Here is a 17,139-nt window from a genome sequence, read left to right on the forward strand (position 1 = left end):
CAGCTTCAGGCCAGTCTGGGAAGTTAAGTGACTTGGCCAAGGATCTGGAGCAGTTTGATGTCAGTTGGGACTAGAGTACTCATTAGCTAACTCCTAGCCTAACATTCTTTCCTTGTCACATACTGGTTTTGACCCTTAAAATGCGTGCCTAGAGCAGAGGTCACACGGGAATGGAGATGAAAGACTAGGCCAAGGAAAGAAAACTGAGAGGATCTTTGCAAAATGTGATTTAACTGTAGGCTGAGGCCCCAGGATCGCCCTTTGGGATCTGCTCTCCAAGACCAAACGCCCCTTTTGGAGTTCAGCCCTGCCTGTCTCCATTGGCAGTGCCTGCTTATTTCTTGGAAGCTGAATACATAGTCCTCACCCTGCTGGTGGTGCAGATAGGAATGTGTCTATAAATGGGGACGGTATAAATATATGCTATTTTTATGTTCTAAGAAGAATGTTTTATGTTTTGTCAAGAAAAGAAAATGGTTTATATTTTATGCTCTCTTTTAAGCACTTCACATACATTTTTATCTAATCTAACAGCCTTGTTTTTTGACATTGACCCCATTTTATAGATGAGGCTTGGGTAGATAGAATAACTTGCCCAAGAGTGGAAACCTGAATTCAAACCTGGCACTAGCAGCTGAATGCTTTACACTGCTGTGCATCTGTGTGGTTTCACTGTGAAATATTAATCAGGATTTGCCCTGCCAAGGTGGCAGTATTAGAAAGCGGCAGGACTCCTCTTTCTGGCTTCATATTGTGTTTCCCTACATGGGACCTGACATTAATAGGTTCGGAGTAAATATGGAATCAATAAGAACAAAAGGTTTGGGTTTTCTGTGCTCTGACCACCTGAAGCATATTCCACCAGCTAGAATATGCTCCAGGTGGCTGTTTTTTCTACCTACAGAAGAGGAACAGGCCATATCGCCCACTTGGGAAAGGACAGGCTAGAGGGATCTGACTGAACTGAGGGAGAGATGAAACAGAGTTACAAATTATTTTGAGGTGGAAGACACATTAACCCATGTCAGCACCCTCGAGTACTGATTTTAAAAGGCTTCATAAACAATATCTGGACAACCAAAACAAAGTAATTATCTGGGTAATTTAGACACTCGCTTCTCTATTGGCTTGGCATGGGGCCCAGGTCATTTTGATTTCTTGAGTCTTCTCCAAAGGAATTCAGAAATTAAAAGATCAGTGTGTGCATATATATGTATATATTGTATGTTATGTCAATTTTATTTTATCTTTTCTATCACCATTTATCCCCTCTATGCCTTTTTTCACCTCGTCTACATCCCCCCCTGCAAGGATCAGTTAATATTAATAAACCCCACCTTCCCGACAACAAGCTTGCGAAGACACCTGCTTGTTTGACCTTGGCTGGGGCCTCCAGAGATGGGTGTGAAGACGTAGCCAGTCGTTAGCCCAGGAAGCGAAGAGCCCCAGCTGCAGTGGGGTTCTGCCCTTTCATGTGTTGCTACCATTTGGGCTTAAAAGCAACTGCTGTGGGGCCAGGGAGGTAAATAGGTGGTAGCTGAATGCAAAGTGAAGTCTGTAAATGTCACCCTTTTTGTACCCCTCTTCCCACCCCCTTGCCCCATTGCCTCGGTCTTCATTTGCCAGTTAGGTGGAATAGTACTAAGGAAGGGGTAGAGAGAGACATCTGAAGATTGAAGAGAATGAAATGGATGGACCCCATCATGTAAGACCTGTAATTGGCGGCGGATTGTCTTGGATGCCTAAACTTTTAGTGCCAAGAGCATTTAAAATTATTTTTTTTCACAGACAATTCTGAGGCCAAGAAGGGGCATGACTGAAGTGAAATAATACAGCTTGTGTCACTATTGTGTTGTTTTTCTTCCCAAGCCTCATTACATATACAGTGAGGATTCAATAAATGTAATTCATATGGGAGGACTTGGGAAAGGCAAAAATATCTACAGAATTGGGACCACTAACCTCATACTATTTTAGGGGAAACACTGCGGATCCCGTGATAACTAAACACTTCCTGTCACCAACCCGAGGAAGGAAGAGGGCGGGGGCTGGAGTGTGCCCAGGCTTTTAGGAACCGCTCCGGGGGGATCCGGGCTGGCCAGAGGCCCCGGAAGGGCTGGGCCACGGGTGGGTGTGATCCTACTTCCTGCCTGAGGGAAGGGCGGGGCTTTGGGTCTCCATGGAGACGGCTTCTCCTAGCAACCTGGAGGACGTTGAGCCGAGCGGCCGCGGAGATGGACGCGGACAGTCTCCTGCTGTCCCTGGAGCTGGCGTCGGGCAGCGGGCAGGGCCTCAGCCCGGACCGCCGGGCCTCGCTGCTCACTTCCCTTTTGCTGGTGAAGCGCGACTATCGCTACAGTCGGGTGCTCTTCTGGGGCCGCATCCTTGGCCTCGTCGCCGATTACTATATCGCGCAGGGCCTGGATGAGGACCAACTGGCTCCGCGCAAGACCCTGTACAGGTGCAGCGGCGGCCGCTGGGCGATACGGAGGGAGGGCCACTGGGTGGCCTGGAAGGGAGAGGGGTGGTGGTAGGAACCGAAAGGGGCGGGGGCTGCGGGGTCAAGGAAGCAGGTGGAGAAGGGATTTGCAGAGGAGGGAAGGCGGGTGGGGAGAGGGTCCGGAGGCCAGGGACCTGAGAACCCAAAGGAGCCTGAGGGGGAGGGACGAGGTCTGAGGGCGGGCCTCTGGGGGGACACTTCTGTGCTTGGGGAAAGGGACGCAGGGGAAACTTAGAGACGGGTGGGCTTCCAATGGAGTCTGGGCCAAGGGCGGAGGCGAAATTTCCTAGATAACGGAGACCTGGGTTAGAAACCAGGTGCCGCCTGGTGCGGGCGTGGTGAGTTGAATTTGGAGAAGTGTCAGAGGTTGTGTGGAGCTATTTGGAAGCATATGCAGAGACCATCTTCCGTGGAAGTGCTGGCTCACAGCCCCAGGCTCTCTAGGAAGTGGCGGAGGAATGTGGAATGGGAGGACAGGGATTTAGGACCAGGGAAAGTTACTTGGACACTACCATTCAGGACCATGCAGCTGCTTTTTGACGATCCCAGCGTTTATGGGGAGTTCAGCACCTCACAAAGCAGCCTGTTAGGCGCAGGAAGTTGGAGACTTCATTTATTGATCCACACATCAGTCCAACACTGTTTGGATGCATCTTGATTTGGCATTACAAAGAGGGCTGAGACTAAACCCATCTCCAAGCTATTCACATCTTAGGGAGGAAGACCGGTGTGTACCCTGGCAATCACAGCAAAGCGTGTTAAAACTAGAATAGAGTTGCTATTTCTTTTTTTTTAAAGATATGTTTTTATTGATTTGAGAGAGAGAGAGAGAGAGAGAGGGAGAGAGAGAGAGAGAGAGAGAGACATCAATAGGCTGCCTCCTGCACCCTACTGGGTGTGGAACCACAACCTGGGCCTGTGTCCTGACCGGGAATTGAACCAGAGACCTCTTGTTGCATGGGACCAACTAAGTCACACTGGCCAGGGCAAAACTAGAATAGAGTTGTACACAAAGTGAGACCAAGGTGGGCATTCCCCTAGAGAGCAGTTAAATAAGGTCATTAGGAAGTAACTTCTTTGCCATCTGAAAGATGAACAGATTTCCAGAAAGGTGTGAGGAAAAGGCATGTCAGTTAGAAGGAACAGTTGTGCATACTTGGCTGCAGCTGGCTTGGGGTGTTTGGAAGAACAGCTGCAGCCAGTATGGAACAGGTAACCATAGCAGTGGCAGCAGAAGGTGTTAGTAGAACTGGATGGAGAAGCCTAGAGGTTTGAACCTTGTCCTGGGCTATGGGAGCCATGGAAGGGCTACGAGCAAGAGCCTGCTTTGATCTGCGTGGGCAGAGTGGCCAGAAGTGGGTAAGCATTTAGAAATCCATTGTAGCGCCCAGCTGAGGGAATTGAGGAGAGGCCTGCTTTAGATGTAAGTGGTAGAACTGTCAGGATTTGTGCCTGGGGGAGGTGAAGAAGAAGTCAAGGCTGGCTCCTTCCAGTTTAGCAGCTGATTATGTGCTGATGCCACCTACTGGGGGAGAATTAAAAAAGCAGGACAGCCCTAGCTGGTTTGCATTAGTGAATAGAGCGTCAGCCTGTGGACTGAAGGGTCCTGGTCAAGGGCACATACCTCAGTATGCAGGCAGGATCCCCAGCCCTGATCAGGGCGCATGTGGGAGGCAACCAATCAATGTGTGTGTCTTACATCATTGCTTCTTTCTCTGTCACTCTTTCTTCCACTCTACCAATGGAAAAATATCCTGGAGTTAGGACTAACAACAACAAAAGCAGCAAATCGAATTAGAGAAGGAGGTTAGACCTAGTGAATTGGGTGTGTGGTGCCTGGGGGCAGAGTGGTAAGGAGGTGTGTTAAAGTTCAGATCTGGAGTCCAGGAGAAAAATTTGAACTGAAGACAGATTTGAGACTCATTTCATTTTATCCTATAAGTTTTTCTTTCTTCAGCACTCACACTATGTGCCAGGCATTGATCCAGGCACCAGGAATTCATTGGTAAACAAGACAAAGCCCTTGTATTCATAAAGTTTACATTATAGTGTGTGTGGAGGAGGAGGGGAGGTAGACAACAGATAAGCATGTGTTGCTGTCGGCTGGTGCTAAGTGGTAAGGGGACAGAGGACGCAGGAATGGTTACCGCTTTAAATAAGGTGGAGAGGATGGCCTCTGATAAGGCAACGTTTGAGAAAGACCTGAAGCAACTGAGTGAGCTATGTGCTTATTTGAGGGAAAAGAATTCCAGGCACGTGCAAAGGCCCTAAGGTGTGTGCTTACTGTGTTTGTGGAACCCATATAGGCCAGAGGGGCTAGAGAGGGGTGAGGACGGGGCATTGCAGGACATAAGGTCAGAGAAGTAAGGGGCTGGAGACATTCATGCAGGGCCTCGTGGGGCACTGTAAGGAGTTGGCCCAACAGGAAGCCATAGAAAGGCTCTGCACAGACGCACGGTCTGGCTTAGGTTTTAACACAAGGAGGAGTGAGTATGGAAGTTGGGAGATCAGTTAGGAGGCTACTGCAGTAACCAGGCAAGTGTAGATGATGACTTGGCCCAGGGGAAAAGCAGTTTGAGATGGTTGGTTGGATTCTGGATACTGATTAGTCATTAGCTAGGGCTTTGGGAGGCAATTGGGTGAGACTCCAGAGAGAAAAGAGGGGTGAGACTAGATCCCTGGAAATATTGTACTTAAGGCACTGGAGCAGGGAGAAGGAAATATCAAAAGAAGTAGGAATGGAGACCAGCTGGCATGGCTCAGTAGTTGAGCGTTGACCTATGAACCAGGAGGTCACGGTTCAATTCCCAATCAGGGTACATGTCCAGGTTGCGGGCTTGATCCCCAGAGTGGGATGTGCAAGAGGCAGCCAATCAGTTTTTCTCTCTTATTTCTGTTCCTATTTCTGTGTTTCTATCTCTTCCTCCATCTCCCTTCCTCACTGAAATCAATAAAAACATATTTTTTAAAAAAGAAGTAGGAATGGAAATGCAATTGCGGTCTTTCAGGGCATTCCATGGATAGCTTTCTCCTAAGTAGTTTCTTGGGGTGGAGGGGGCAGAGATCCTGGCGCACTGGCCAGAGAGTGGAAGTGGGGGAAAGGAGGGCTCCCAGAGGGCACATGGTCCTGAGATTATTGCTCAGAGCTGGGGCAGAGGAGGAAGGGATAGGAAAGGGGCACTTTCTAGAGGGGCATGGGTTTGAGGGCTGTTGTGTTAGAAAGCTGATAAGTTTTTATATTCAGAAGGAGGCCCTAGAGAGCGAAGGCAGGAAAGATGATCTGAGAGCAGATTGGGGACCCAGGGCCTGAGTGAGAGGGCTGGCAGGATGTCCTCACTCATTGGGAAGTGAGAAAGAAGGGACAGGGCTGGCTAGTGCTCCTGGAGACCTCAAAGGAGAGGGCCTTGAGCCTGGGCCCGGCTTTCCTGAGAAAAGGGGAAGAGGGCCGTGCTGTGGACTCAGTAGGCAGACTGAGCATGACTTAGGGGCCCACCGAAGCAGAGGCGCCTGTAAAATTCAGCTTCCAGAACTCATCCGGGACCTTATAGTCCAGATATCTGGGAAGAAGCTCTTGGAACTTCAGCATACATGGGCTTTTTGTGACATTTAAAAAAATAAAATTGAATTTGCATCACATACAGGGGTGGGGTGTTTCTCGGGCCTCACCTTTGGGAGAAGAGGTGGTGGCAGGAAGCCCGAGCGGGAGTCGGAGTTGGAAACCAGGGTGATGTGGATGTTGTTGGCAGCCTGAACTGCATGGAGTGGAGCCTCTTGCCTCCGGCCACAGAAGAGATGATAACACAGACGTCTGTGGTGAAGGGCCGCTTCATGGGGGACCCTTCCCATGAGTATGAATACACCGAGCTGCAGAAGGTGAACGAGGGTGATAAGGTCTATGAAGAAGAAATAGTGGTGAGTGAACATGAGAGAGGAGGAGGGGCCGAGGGAAGAGGGTCAGGGGCATCCAAAATCCAGCCCAACAGAAATATGGTGACAACAACATAGCAGCAGTGTGGGGAGCAGCAGTGTGGGGAGTGGATGGTCAGCTCTTGAGGAGCCTGGCTCTCAGGTAAGGGCATGGGCACAAGCTCTTACATTTTTGTAGCAGTTGTTTTCCTATATAAGTAATCCATATAGTTCAAAATTCAAATGTACAGAAAGGAATATAGTAGAGTGTCTCCAAGCCCTGTCTTCCGGTCACCCAGGTCCTTTTTCTGGGGGGCAGTAATGTAACCATTTTGCGTGTGTGTGTGTGTGTGTGTGTGTGTGTGTGTGTGTGTGTGTATATCCAAATCTTGCTACTCAAAGTGCAGCCCGGGTCAGACACATCTCTATGCTCTAGGCCACATGTGTCAAACACAAGGCCCGCGGGCCAAATCCAGCCCGCCAGGCCTTGCAATGTGGCCCGCACCTCGCTGTCATCACTGCACTCCGCTGTCAGTTTATGACATTGTCAGTTTATGACTGTTCAGTAAACCATTCGGCCCGCGATTTAGGCTGGATTTTAGATTTTGGCCCCTTCTCTGATTGAGTTCGACACCCCTACTCTAGGCGTTTGAAATGCAGACTAATGGGAGGTGGGGGATGAAGATCTGCATTTGAGCACATTCCCAGGGGATTTAAATTCACTTTTAAATGTGAGAAGCTCTGTCACCTGAGACAGCAAATACCTCTACATATTCCCTTGTCTTCCAAACAAAACAAAACAAATGGCAGCATGTTATACATACCGCTCTGCACCCTGCATTTTTCACCTAACAATACACTTTGGAGATCTTTCTATATCAGTGCCTTAAAGAGCATCCCCACTCTTTTTACCATGTGTGAATGCAACATAATTTCACCTGTGATGTTTTCATGGAAATGGAGGTTTCCAAGGTTTAACTCTGACAAGCAGTGATCTTGTCCATACATCATTTCCACTGGATGCAATCTATCTGAATGACCAACTCCTAGGAATGGAAAGCTAGGTCAGAAAAGGAGCCCAACTTTTGAAACTAGACAAAGCCAGAATTCAAAACACAGTGAACCTAGGTGATGCCCAAAGTCTGGGTCCAACACCCACCCCTTCCCACCTGACAAGCTTAACTTCCCTTCAGTTTTATTTTCTGTAAAATTTGGATCATTATATTTGCTCCCCAGGCTTGTGCAGATTAAATGAGATGTCACTTTCTGAAACCCCATCTCCTGCTTTGTAAAGAATTCTGCTTTGTAAAGAATTCCAGTGGATAGCCCATGGGAAATAGGTGGCCGAGTGACTCTGGGGGCCCTTGGTGACATGTTTTCCCTGTCAGATGCTATTTTCCTCCAACATCTCTATGAAATCCTTTTGCTCAGGGTTGCCCTTGATATTGATTGTAAACCAAATCTCATCGGCATAAAGATGTGTTAACATGGGCTGATGCTTGGGAAATATGGGGTGATGCTTTGTCAAATCAAAGAGTAGGATATGAAACTATAGAAACTATGATTTTAATTGTGCTTTAAATATATCATTAAAAAAGATAAAAGGAAGTATACCAATATATTATCACTAATTATCTTTAGGAGATAGGTTTATGAATGGTTTTAATTCTCAGGTATTCTATAAAATATTTCTGATTACCCAAGTAGTTTACAGTAAGCATGATTGCTTTTATATTTTCAAAAGGCAAAAATAATCAACATTTAAATCTGACGATGAGATAGCATGCTTCCGGAAGGGTACAGAAACCATTAACTGTGATTTTCCCCAATGAGGGCAACTGGGAGACAAGAGATGAGGTGAGAGAGACTTTTTTTTTTTAAGTTTTAAATATTGCACCACCAGTATGTATTACTAATTTTAAAAAGAAAGAAAATCGTTTAAAAAATATATATTTTATTGATTTTTTACAGAGAGGAAGGGAGAGATAGAGAGAAACATCGATGAGAGAGTCATCAATCAGCTGCCTCTTGCATGCCCCCTACTGTGGATGTGCCCGCAACGGAAGTACATGCCCTTGACCGGAATCCAATCTGGGACCTTTGAGTCCGCAGGCTGACGCTCTATCCACTGAGCCAAACCGGTTTCGGCGAAAGAAAATCTTGATAGGAGGAGAGGGAGGACTCACCCAGCATGATTTTTCATGGACTGGGCATCTACACGGTGGTGACCGAGGTCAGATGGTTATGCAGAGGGCCCTGCACCAGGGGTGAGTGGGCACAGTGCCCTGGCAGGGAGGCTTGTCTCCTGTCTCCTCAGATCCGGATCAAGGAGGAGACCCGCTTGGTGTCCATCATTGACCAGATAGACAAGGCTGTGGCTATTATCCCCCGAGGCGCCCTCTTTAAGAGTCCTTTTGGACCCACCCATGTCAATCGGACCTTTGAAGGTGAGTTCTCTGATGCCTCTCTCATGGGCAGGAGGACATCCTTCCTGAGCATAGCCAGACACACATGTGGGAGTCTGTGCAAAACTGCCCACTTCCTCAGAAAAGAAACAGCTGTGACCACATCAGGTGAGAGGATGTGTCCAGTGACTGGCATCGGTGGCTTCCCCAGTCACTGGACCCTGCCTCGTTTCTGCCTGAGGGTGGGAGAGCATTTGGCCATCTGGGTCTCAGGTCTTTCCATGGGTCTGGCCTTTCTGCCTTCCCCCACCTTCCTCCTCAGTGGTCTCTCCTCATTGCAGGATCTGGGCCAAATTTGGGGGGAGGGAACACTATGCCCTCTTCTCCCTTCAGTTCTGTCAGTAGCTGACTGAGTAATTTGCAAGCTCCCCCACTGTTCCCCGTGCACAGAGAAAGTAGGCTGTGGGGCTCCCTTCCCACCTGCTACCTCTTTGCAGGACTGACCTTGTCCGAAGCTAAGAAGCTCAGTTCCTACTTCCACTTCAGGGAGCCAATTGAGCTGAAGAACAAGACCTTGCTTGAGAAGGCAGACCTAGACCCCTCCCTGGACTTCATGGACTCCTTGGAGCATGACATCCCCAAAGGTAATAGTCTGCTACTCAGAAAACCGTGGATCTGCCCTCCGGCCAGAGCGGTAGGCCATGCCCCTGCCGTTCTCCTCTGAGAGTGGAACTAAAGCCTGGTTCCACTCTCAGAGTGGAGTGGATCAATGTGGGTGCTTGAGGGTGGGCCTTCCCCAGGGTCCAATACAAGTTTCAGCTCATAGGAAGTGGGGGGTAAATGTTTGCGGACACAAGGGTTGTCTTCCATATGCTTTCACAGACAAGAAGTCTCTCGACTTTCGAATCAATCTTGAACAGAGGCACACATCCATCTCTGTTAGTTTGGGGTTAGATCCAGTGTTTGGTACATAGCTGGTATTCAATAAGTAGGTGCTGATTGACTGAGCATCTGCCTACTAAGGATATTTGCTTCCTGCTATGTGTATGGGACTTTTAAATCTTAAAACATACAGCTTCAGAGGCCTTCCTATGCTTCAGGACACGCCTGGCTCACACATGCACCTTTGGGTGGTTGGGTCACAGAGACCCATTTCCATCACCTGAGCTTCACCGTAGAGCACGTGTTCTGGGAAGATGCTCTTGCTTGGATGCTGGACACCAGGGCAGGTGCCAGGCTCTGGGCAGTCTGGGGCACACCCAAGACACTGACTCAGCGCCTCTAACTCCTTCTGTCTACATGTCTGAGAACTGGAGGGATTTGTTGATGACGGCAATGATGATAACAACTTATAAAAGCAGTGGCACTGCTTATTGTGTGCTAGGCACTGTACTCAACCCTTTGTATACCTTATCTCATTTTAAGATTCACAGCCAACCTAAGAGGTAGATATTGTTATTATCCTCATTTTATAGACAAAGAAACAGAGGCTCAGAGTTAAACCCAAGGGCACATAAGTGTCAGAGAATGAGACTTCAGGATTCTGGCATTAACTGTGGTGTCAAGGAGATGGTGACTCTCATCTTTTTTTTTTTGTCCTCACTTGAGGATATGTTTTACTGGTGTGTGTGTGTGTGTGTGTGTGTGTGTGTGTGTGAGAGAGAGAGAGAGAGAGAGAGAGAGAGAGAGAGAGAGAAACCAGTGTGAGAGAGAAACATCAATCGGTTGCCTCCTATATGCTCCCTGATCAGGGATCGAATCCGAAACCTTTTTGGTTCATGGGATGATGCTCCAACCAACTGAACCACCCTGACAATGGGAATGGACCACTAGAGGAAACACTTTTGAGAAGCAATGAGGCACCAGGTGGGCTGGAACTCAGGATGGAGGTGAGATGGCAGTAGTGGTTAAGGTGAGGGCTCTGGAATTAGACAGCCTGGGATGGAATCCTGAATCTGTCACTTGCTAGTTGTGTGACACTGGTAAGTCCCTCAGTTACCTTGTGCCTCAATTTCCTCATTTTGAAAGGGGAATAATGATATTTTCTACATCACTGGGTTGTTATGAGAATTAAGCACAAAGTAATTCTAACAGTGCCTAACACATAAGAATTCATGTAAAAATTATATATAAAAGAGAAAGAGAAAGAGAAAGATTGATGTGGCTGCCATAGATAGAACCCCCAACCTTTTGGTACAGGAGACGATGCCCAACCGAGCCAGGCTGGCCAGGACTTATTGATCTATTTTTAGTGGCAAAGGCCTGAGAGGTGGGTTGGGCAGGGCTAGAAGGGCCTAGAGGGCCAAAGGTAGGAGGCTTAGATCAAGGCAGTAGGGGCTTCTGGTGGCTCGTAAACAGATTCGTGATGATAAGGGAGTGGTGCTGGATGGATAGAGAAGTGGAAGCCAGAGATCTGGAGGCATTTCAGAGCTCGTGCAATGCCCAAGGCGCCAGACAGTGGGCCCCAAGTGGCTAAGGGCTGCCAGCAAAGAATGGCTACACTGGCCTTGGCCACATGGGGGTGCTCGAGGCAAGCCTCCTTGGGCATGGAAAGGGATTCCGGGACCTGTTGGGGAGATAAAGGTTTATAGGGGCTGGGGCATTTCTCACCCATGAGAAACCCTTTCCAGACTCCAGTTATCTCCCCCAACTCTATGCTCCCAGACGCCCATCCCCAGGGGGAGTGGGGGTTTGATAAAGGGAGCCAGGAATGTTGTGATGGTGGGACCCAGCACCAGGGGCTGAAGGGTGGGGGAGAGAAGTGCTCTTAATACCCCTAATCTGGGAGCAGCAGCCCCACCTTCCAATTCAAGGTGAGTCTGGAAAGCCCTGCTGGGTGCTGACTCCTCAGCCCTCTCACCTGCAGCTGGATGCCCAGGGCCAGTGGATGAGGCCCTTTTCCCATAATGCTGGGTGGTCAGAGGGGCTAACACAAGAGTGCCTCCCACCCTTAGAGCCTCATCCTCTGTGCGATGGGAGGGCAAGGATGGTGCTAGGGCCTTTGCAGTCAAGATCAAAGCTGGCTGGATGGGCTGTGGGGGTCCAACAGTCTTCCTATTGGAATCCCATCAGCCCTGTCTGCCCTGCCACTTGGGGTGAAGGGACACAGAAGGCAGCTGTCTCTCCCTGCAGCAGGGGAATGAGATAGGGAGCACTGGGGGTCTCCCTAAAGGATGCGGGGCCACCCTGATATGCCCCGTCAGCAAGTGAATTTAAAAAAAAATATATTTTGATTTTTCAGAGAGGAAGGGAGAGAGAGAGAGCTAGAAACGTCGATGAGAGAGAAACATCTACCAGCTGCCTCCTGCACACCCCCCCACCGGGGATGTGCTCGCAACCAATGTACATGCCCTTGACCGGAATCGAACCTGGGACCTTTCAGTCCACAGACCGATGCTCTACCGCTGAGCCAAACCGGCTTCGGCAGCAAGTGAATTTATCAGGCCCCTGGGAGGCACAGGACCTGGGCCTGGGCAGTGAGTAGCAGTGGCCTGGGGCCCTGGACATTCTGCTCTAATGGTGGACCTTAGGGCTGAAGGAGCAACGGGTGGTCTGACATCCCAGTCCACTCCAGCCTGGCGCTCTTCCCTCAGTGCTGGAGCCTAGGGAGTTGAGGGCCTGGCATCTCCTGTGTGTGTGGCCTGAGGGGAGGGATGCTCTTGGACTGACCTTGGGAAACCTCACAGCTTCTGGGCCTCCAGCTCCCTTCCTCCCAAAGCCACCCCCAGAAAGCCTCCCGGAAGTCGGGCCCAGTGTTTCCTCAGGATGGCGCGGTGAGGGATGATGTGGGGATGGGAGTGCGGTCAGCGAGAGCAGACACTCTGAGCGCCCAGACTCCCTTCCTTACCTGCCAGTCAAAGAGCAGGAACTGCCGGGAGGAGTCTCGGCCAGGCAGACAGCAGAGAATGGGCTGGGCTGCTAAGGCGGACAAGGAAGAGTTCCCTGGGACACCAGCACTGGCTGGTGGGATGGAAGGTCCTGCCCAGGAAAGACCATTAATTCCTTTCTGGGTCTTAGGTGCTTGTTCAAGGGGACTTTGTGTCACATGAGCAGGTGTGGTACAGGTTGGCCCTGTCCCTGGGACTCCTGCTTTGTCCCCGTGGAGGTAGGTCCGGAGATCAGCAGCTTGTCCCTGGGACAGCCTGGGGCCATGATGCCCTGCTGAGCTGTTCTGTGGTGCCCTGGGTCTGCAGTTTTGTGGGAGTGAGTAGCTTTGGGGGCAGAGCCATCCTCCTGGTGGATGCAGGGAAACAGCTAATAGTTCTGAGTCTGGGCTGCAGCCAGGGGAAACAGATGGAGTGCCAGGTCAGGAGGCCAGATTTCTAGATAGTTCCCTGCCAGTCCATGCTCCTTAACCTTTCACTTCATTAGCAATAGCCACCGAGCAGCGATTATGCGCCAAGCACTGGGGACATCATTGTAAACAAAACAGGCACCACCCTGGCCTTACAGGGTTTGGAAAGATAAATGAAACAGAGGATGAAAAGTGGAAATGGAAAGAAGGCGCCTCACCAGTGAAGTCATTGTGTCCTGTGCAGAGGGGCAGGCAGAGCAGCAGCAGAAGCAGGAGGGGTGGAGGGCAGGGCTTCCCTCCTTGCTCCACTCTGCACTGGATCTGACACCTCTCTCAAACTGGGGGGAGCAGGGGCTCCAGCACAAGAGAGCCCTCAGCAGCAATGCCCAGATCGGGCAGCAGAGGGCAGCAAGGGGCCTGCCTGCTGAAAAGCAGCCTTTAAAAATGTGGTGGTGGTGCTTGGGAGGCGTTGGGGGGACAGGAACGTTGGTGAGTTGTGGGGGACATGGGACCCTCGACCAGCCTTCTCTTGGGGGTATATACAGGTGGCTCCTCCTACCTAGCCCCTTGGAAGCCTGGCTAACAGGGGCTCAGCCTGTTAGCCAGAGAGGGCACTCTTCCGCTTCTCTAGGATCCTACCCACCCCCCAATCTCTAGGGGGTTTGACCATACCTTGTGGCCCTTGGTGGTGGGAGTGGCCATTCTGAGAAGGAACCCATGCCTATTTTCTGTCTGAGACAAGTTGTATGGTGCTGGTTGGAGAGGTTTAAGCTACCTGCTGCCCAGACAGCCCTGGTCCCCAGTCTGGTCCACTGTCCCCATCAACGGAATCCAGTGCTTTGCTGGTTTCCCTCCTGGAGGGCAGGAGATTTTAATTAAGAGAAGCATACCCTCCCCTGAGGTTTCTGCACTAGCAAGGTGGGCGAGAGCCTGGGGCTCTGGGCACCCAGGGCTCCTGCAGACTGCAATAGGCCCTGCTCCTGGTCACCGGCTTGTTCCCCACCAAAACCTCAGAAAGCAGCTTGCAGAAGGGAGTGGGTGCCAGGGGGCAGGAGGGGACCTTTGGGGAGACTGGGCTGTGAACTGAAACACCAGGGCTGCAACAGACTGCCTTTCCTGGAACCCCAGACGGGCAGAGGCAGCAGCGGCTGGCTGGGCCCAGTCTTCCCAGCAATAAGAAAAGTGGGTGAAGGTGACAAGCAAGAGCCTGGCTTCCCAGGTAGACACTACGTGACTCCTGGCACGTTAAGAGTCTGTGTGTTTCCCGGGCAACCAGCTGAGCCAGGAACAAGGAGAGGAGGACAGGAGTGTGACAGGAATGCAAGGGAGGGAGGGAGGCAGTGCTGTTGGCTGGCCCCTCACATGCCGCTTCCACACTTGGCCAGCACCCTTCCGCCTGCTTGGCGCTGCTGTCCCCCTGCCCTGTAGTGTCACTGTATTTCTCGAGCATCCTTATCAGCTTCTCCTTGCTCTCTGGAAGTGGGAGTGAGGGGAGCCCCTGCTAATAAGCCTGGGCCCCATCATCTGCTAAAGCAAAGAGGTGGCCAAACCCTTGGTGGGCAGGTTGGTATAAGGTTGAGACCCAGCCCTTGCTCAGGTTTGCCAAAATGCTTGCAAAAAAAGAAGAAAAAAAGATGCCGGCTCTAGTGAAATGATGAGTGGTCTAGGCTGGAGGACACCAGGACGCATTTATCCAGGGCAGCATTTGGTTCAGGCAGGCTGCAAGCTGCCCTCCCTGTGGGCAGAGCCGCTCCTTCTCAGTTCAAGGGGGCTGTATGGCTGTGAGCAACAAGGACAGGGGGGGACTGTCCCCAGATGATGCTCTGGGCACAGGGTTGGTTGACTAAGGGATGTACCTTCCTGGGGTCTGCGTTTCGGTCCAAAGGCTGAATGCAGTGCCCTGGAATCCTTTGCTCTGGTCTGTCCCACTCCCATTACTCCTTAGACATGTTTTCTGAGTGAGTGACTAGGAAAGCAACAGGCTAGGGCCTTGGGCCTCTTAGGGCAGGTCTGGGAGGTGGAGGACTTCAGGTGCCGAGAGGAAAACTGTAGGAGCCACAGGAAACACTCCCTTTCCCTGACCAGGAAAGCATCCACCCCCCTTCCTAGGCAGTGCCCCAGCCAGAGCTCTGGTGGCCCCAGGGGGACACTCTTCTTGATGTTGTCTGGCCAGCACTGTGTGGGCCTGGGGGAGTGGACTCACTGTAGCCTTTACTTCATCATCTCTTGCCTGGGTGGCAGCACTTGGTGCAGCCACTGCACAGAGCTGTGGTGGACTCCTGGCCAGCCTTTCCCTGAGCAGGCCAGGGCCAGCTGACCTACATGCACCAGAAAGCTCTGGCTTGGCTTTGGGCAGGTGACGGCACCCTACGCAGGGCTGAGCTGCTGTCAGGGCCAGGGGTTCCTGGTGGTCAGGTCTCTTGGATACGGGTGGCCCCTGGTGGGTGGGGACTGAACTGTGAGGCTGCTGGGTGTGGAGTGACCAGGGTGGGCCATGGCCGGAGGAGGCCTGTGGGAAGCTGGGGCAGCAGGAGCCAAGCAGCCGAGCTGAGCTGGCAGCCGATGAAGGCCTCAGCACAGCTCTCAGTGCATCACTGGCTGGTCCAACACCAAAACCTTCAAAGCATTTGCCTTTCTGGCAGGGTCTGGAACAGAGCTGCGGCTGGGCCCGGGAGGGGCCTCGGTGCGCAGGGGAATACAAGCTCCAGATCTGCATCCAGAGGCGATTTTCCCAGGCTCCTTCCTCCCACACAGCGGCTCCCTCCCTCGGTTCTGGAGATGGATCAGGTCCTTCCCGCCAAGTCCTCATGGCCGTACAACTCAGCCATGGGCTGGGCTGCTCCTGTCTGGGGAGCAAAAACCAAGGCAGGATCCAGGATAGACAAAGGCTCGTTAGCTGTAGCCCACATCCCCTCCTGCCAAGGATGGCCCAGGCCCTCAGCACCCAGAGAGGGCTATTGAGCTTCAGGCCCGAAATGGTCAGACTTCTATGGTCAGGTCTAATCTATCTCAGAGCAGAGGCTTCTGGGACTGGGGACGAGAGAGCAAAACAGCAAGTGGGGGCAGACTGCACTGGGACTGAAGGTCACTGGTGATTACCCCTAGCAGAGCCTGGAGAAAGTCTCCCCAGAACGGCTCCAACTCCCCTCTGCCTTTGGATTCAGCTTCCTCCCCCACTCAACCTTTAACTAGACTTGCTGACAGGAACAAAATGCACTCCTTTTGAGTTTCACCTCCTTTCATTTCCTTTGCCCTCCCCCTGGAAGTGGTTTTAATGAACAGTGAAACGGCTAAAAGGCAATCAGGAGGAGTAAAGCGCCAGGGTAATTAAACTGTCTTCCCTTTTCTGAGTGGAACCTTAGCACCTGGGCCTGGCTGCCCAGGGGCTGGGGCCTGGCACCCTGGGAAGCGCTCTGGCTCCACAGCACCCAGGCCTCCCTTCCTCCCCAGGGTCCTGGAGCATCCAGATGGAGCGAGGCAACGCCCTGGTGGTGCTGCGCAGCCTGCTCTGGCCAGGCCTCACCTTCTACCACGCTCCGGGCACCAAGAACTGTGGCTACATCTATGTGGGCACTGGGGAGAAGAACATGGACTTGCCCTTCATGCTGTAGGAGGGGCCGCCCAGGGACCCTGTATGCAGAGCATCAACATTATTTTCATACGTTTCAGTGAGTCTGGTCTGTTTGTTCTGTCTTGCCGCTTCCACTCATCCCCACCTCCATCTGGTGTCCAGGCTCTGAGGAGAGGCCTAAGGAGCAGGGAGACCCAGCTCCTAAGCAAGTGGCAGAGAATCGCAATGTGCTAACGAGAGAATGGCGGGTGGAAATGGCCCTTTGAGGAAGGCAGCTCCCGGACTCACATCAGAGTTGTACACAGGCCAGGCAGACCAACTTGCCTCCTTGCAGCCCCCAGGCCCAAGACTAACAGCTGTCAAAACAGAGGGTGAAACCTGTTCAGCCCACAAACTCCCGTCAGCTGCATTATGTAGCCCAGCACCAGAGATCAGCGACTCTGCTGGGTAACTGGCCAGAAAC

General features: G+C 51.4%; 1 protein-coding gene across 2 annotated transcripts; it reads left to right on the forward strand.

The window, feature by feature from the left end:
- The first annotated feature begins 47 nt into the window (after nt 1-47).
- Nucleotides 48-16,803, forward strand: RSPH9 (radial spoke head component 9). Of its 2 annotated transcripts, XM_084889818.1 has the most exons (5): nt 48-2,461; nt 6,247-6,412; nt 8,724-8,853; nt 9,309-9,455; nt 16,556-16,803. In XM_084889818.1, exons 1-5 carry the CDS (start codon nt 2,235-2,237, stop codon nt 16,714-16,716), a joined length of 831 nt encoding a protein of 276 aa, XP_084745944.1. In that variant the 5' UTR covers nt 48-2,234; the 3' UTR covers nt 16,717-16,803. The 2 variants fall into 2 exon arrangements, with proteins under 2 accessions (XP_084745944.1, XP_084745943.1); XM_084889817.1 differs by lacking the exons at nt 9,309-9,455; nt 16,556-16,803 and having other exon boundaries at nt 8,724-9,297.
- The last annotated feature ends 336 nt before the right edge of the window (nt 16,804-17,139 follow it).

The sequence above is a fragment of the Pipistrellus hanaki genome (assembly GCF_964339955.1).
Source record: "Pipistrellus hanaki genome assembly, chromosome: 7".
NCBI classification, from domain to species: Eukaryota; Metazoa; Chordata; class Mammalia; order Chiroptera; family Vespertilionidae; genus Pipistrellus; species Pipistrellus hanaki.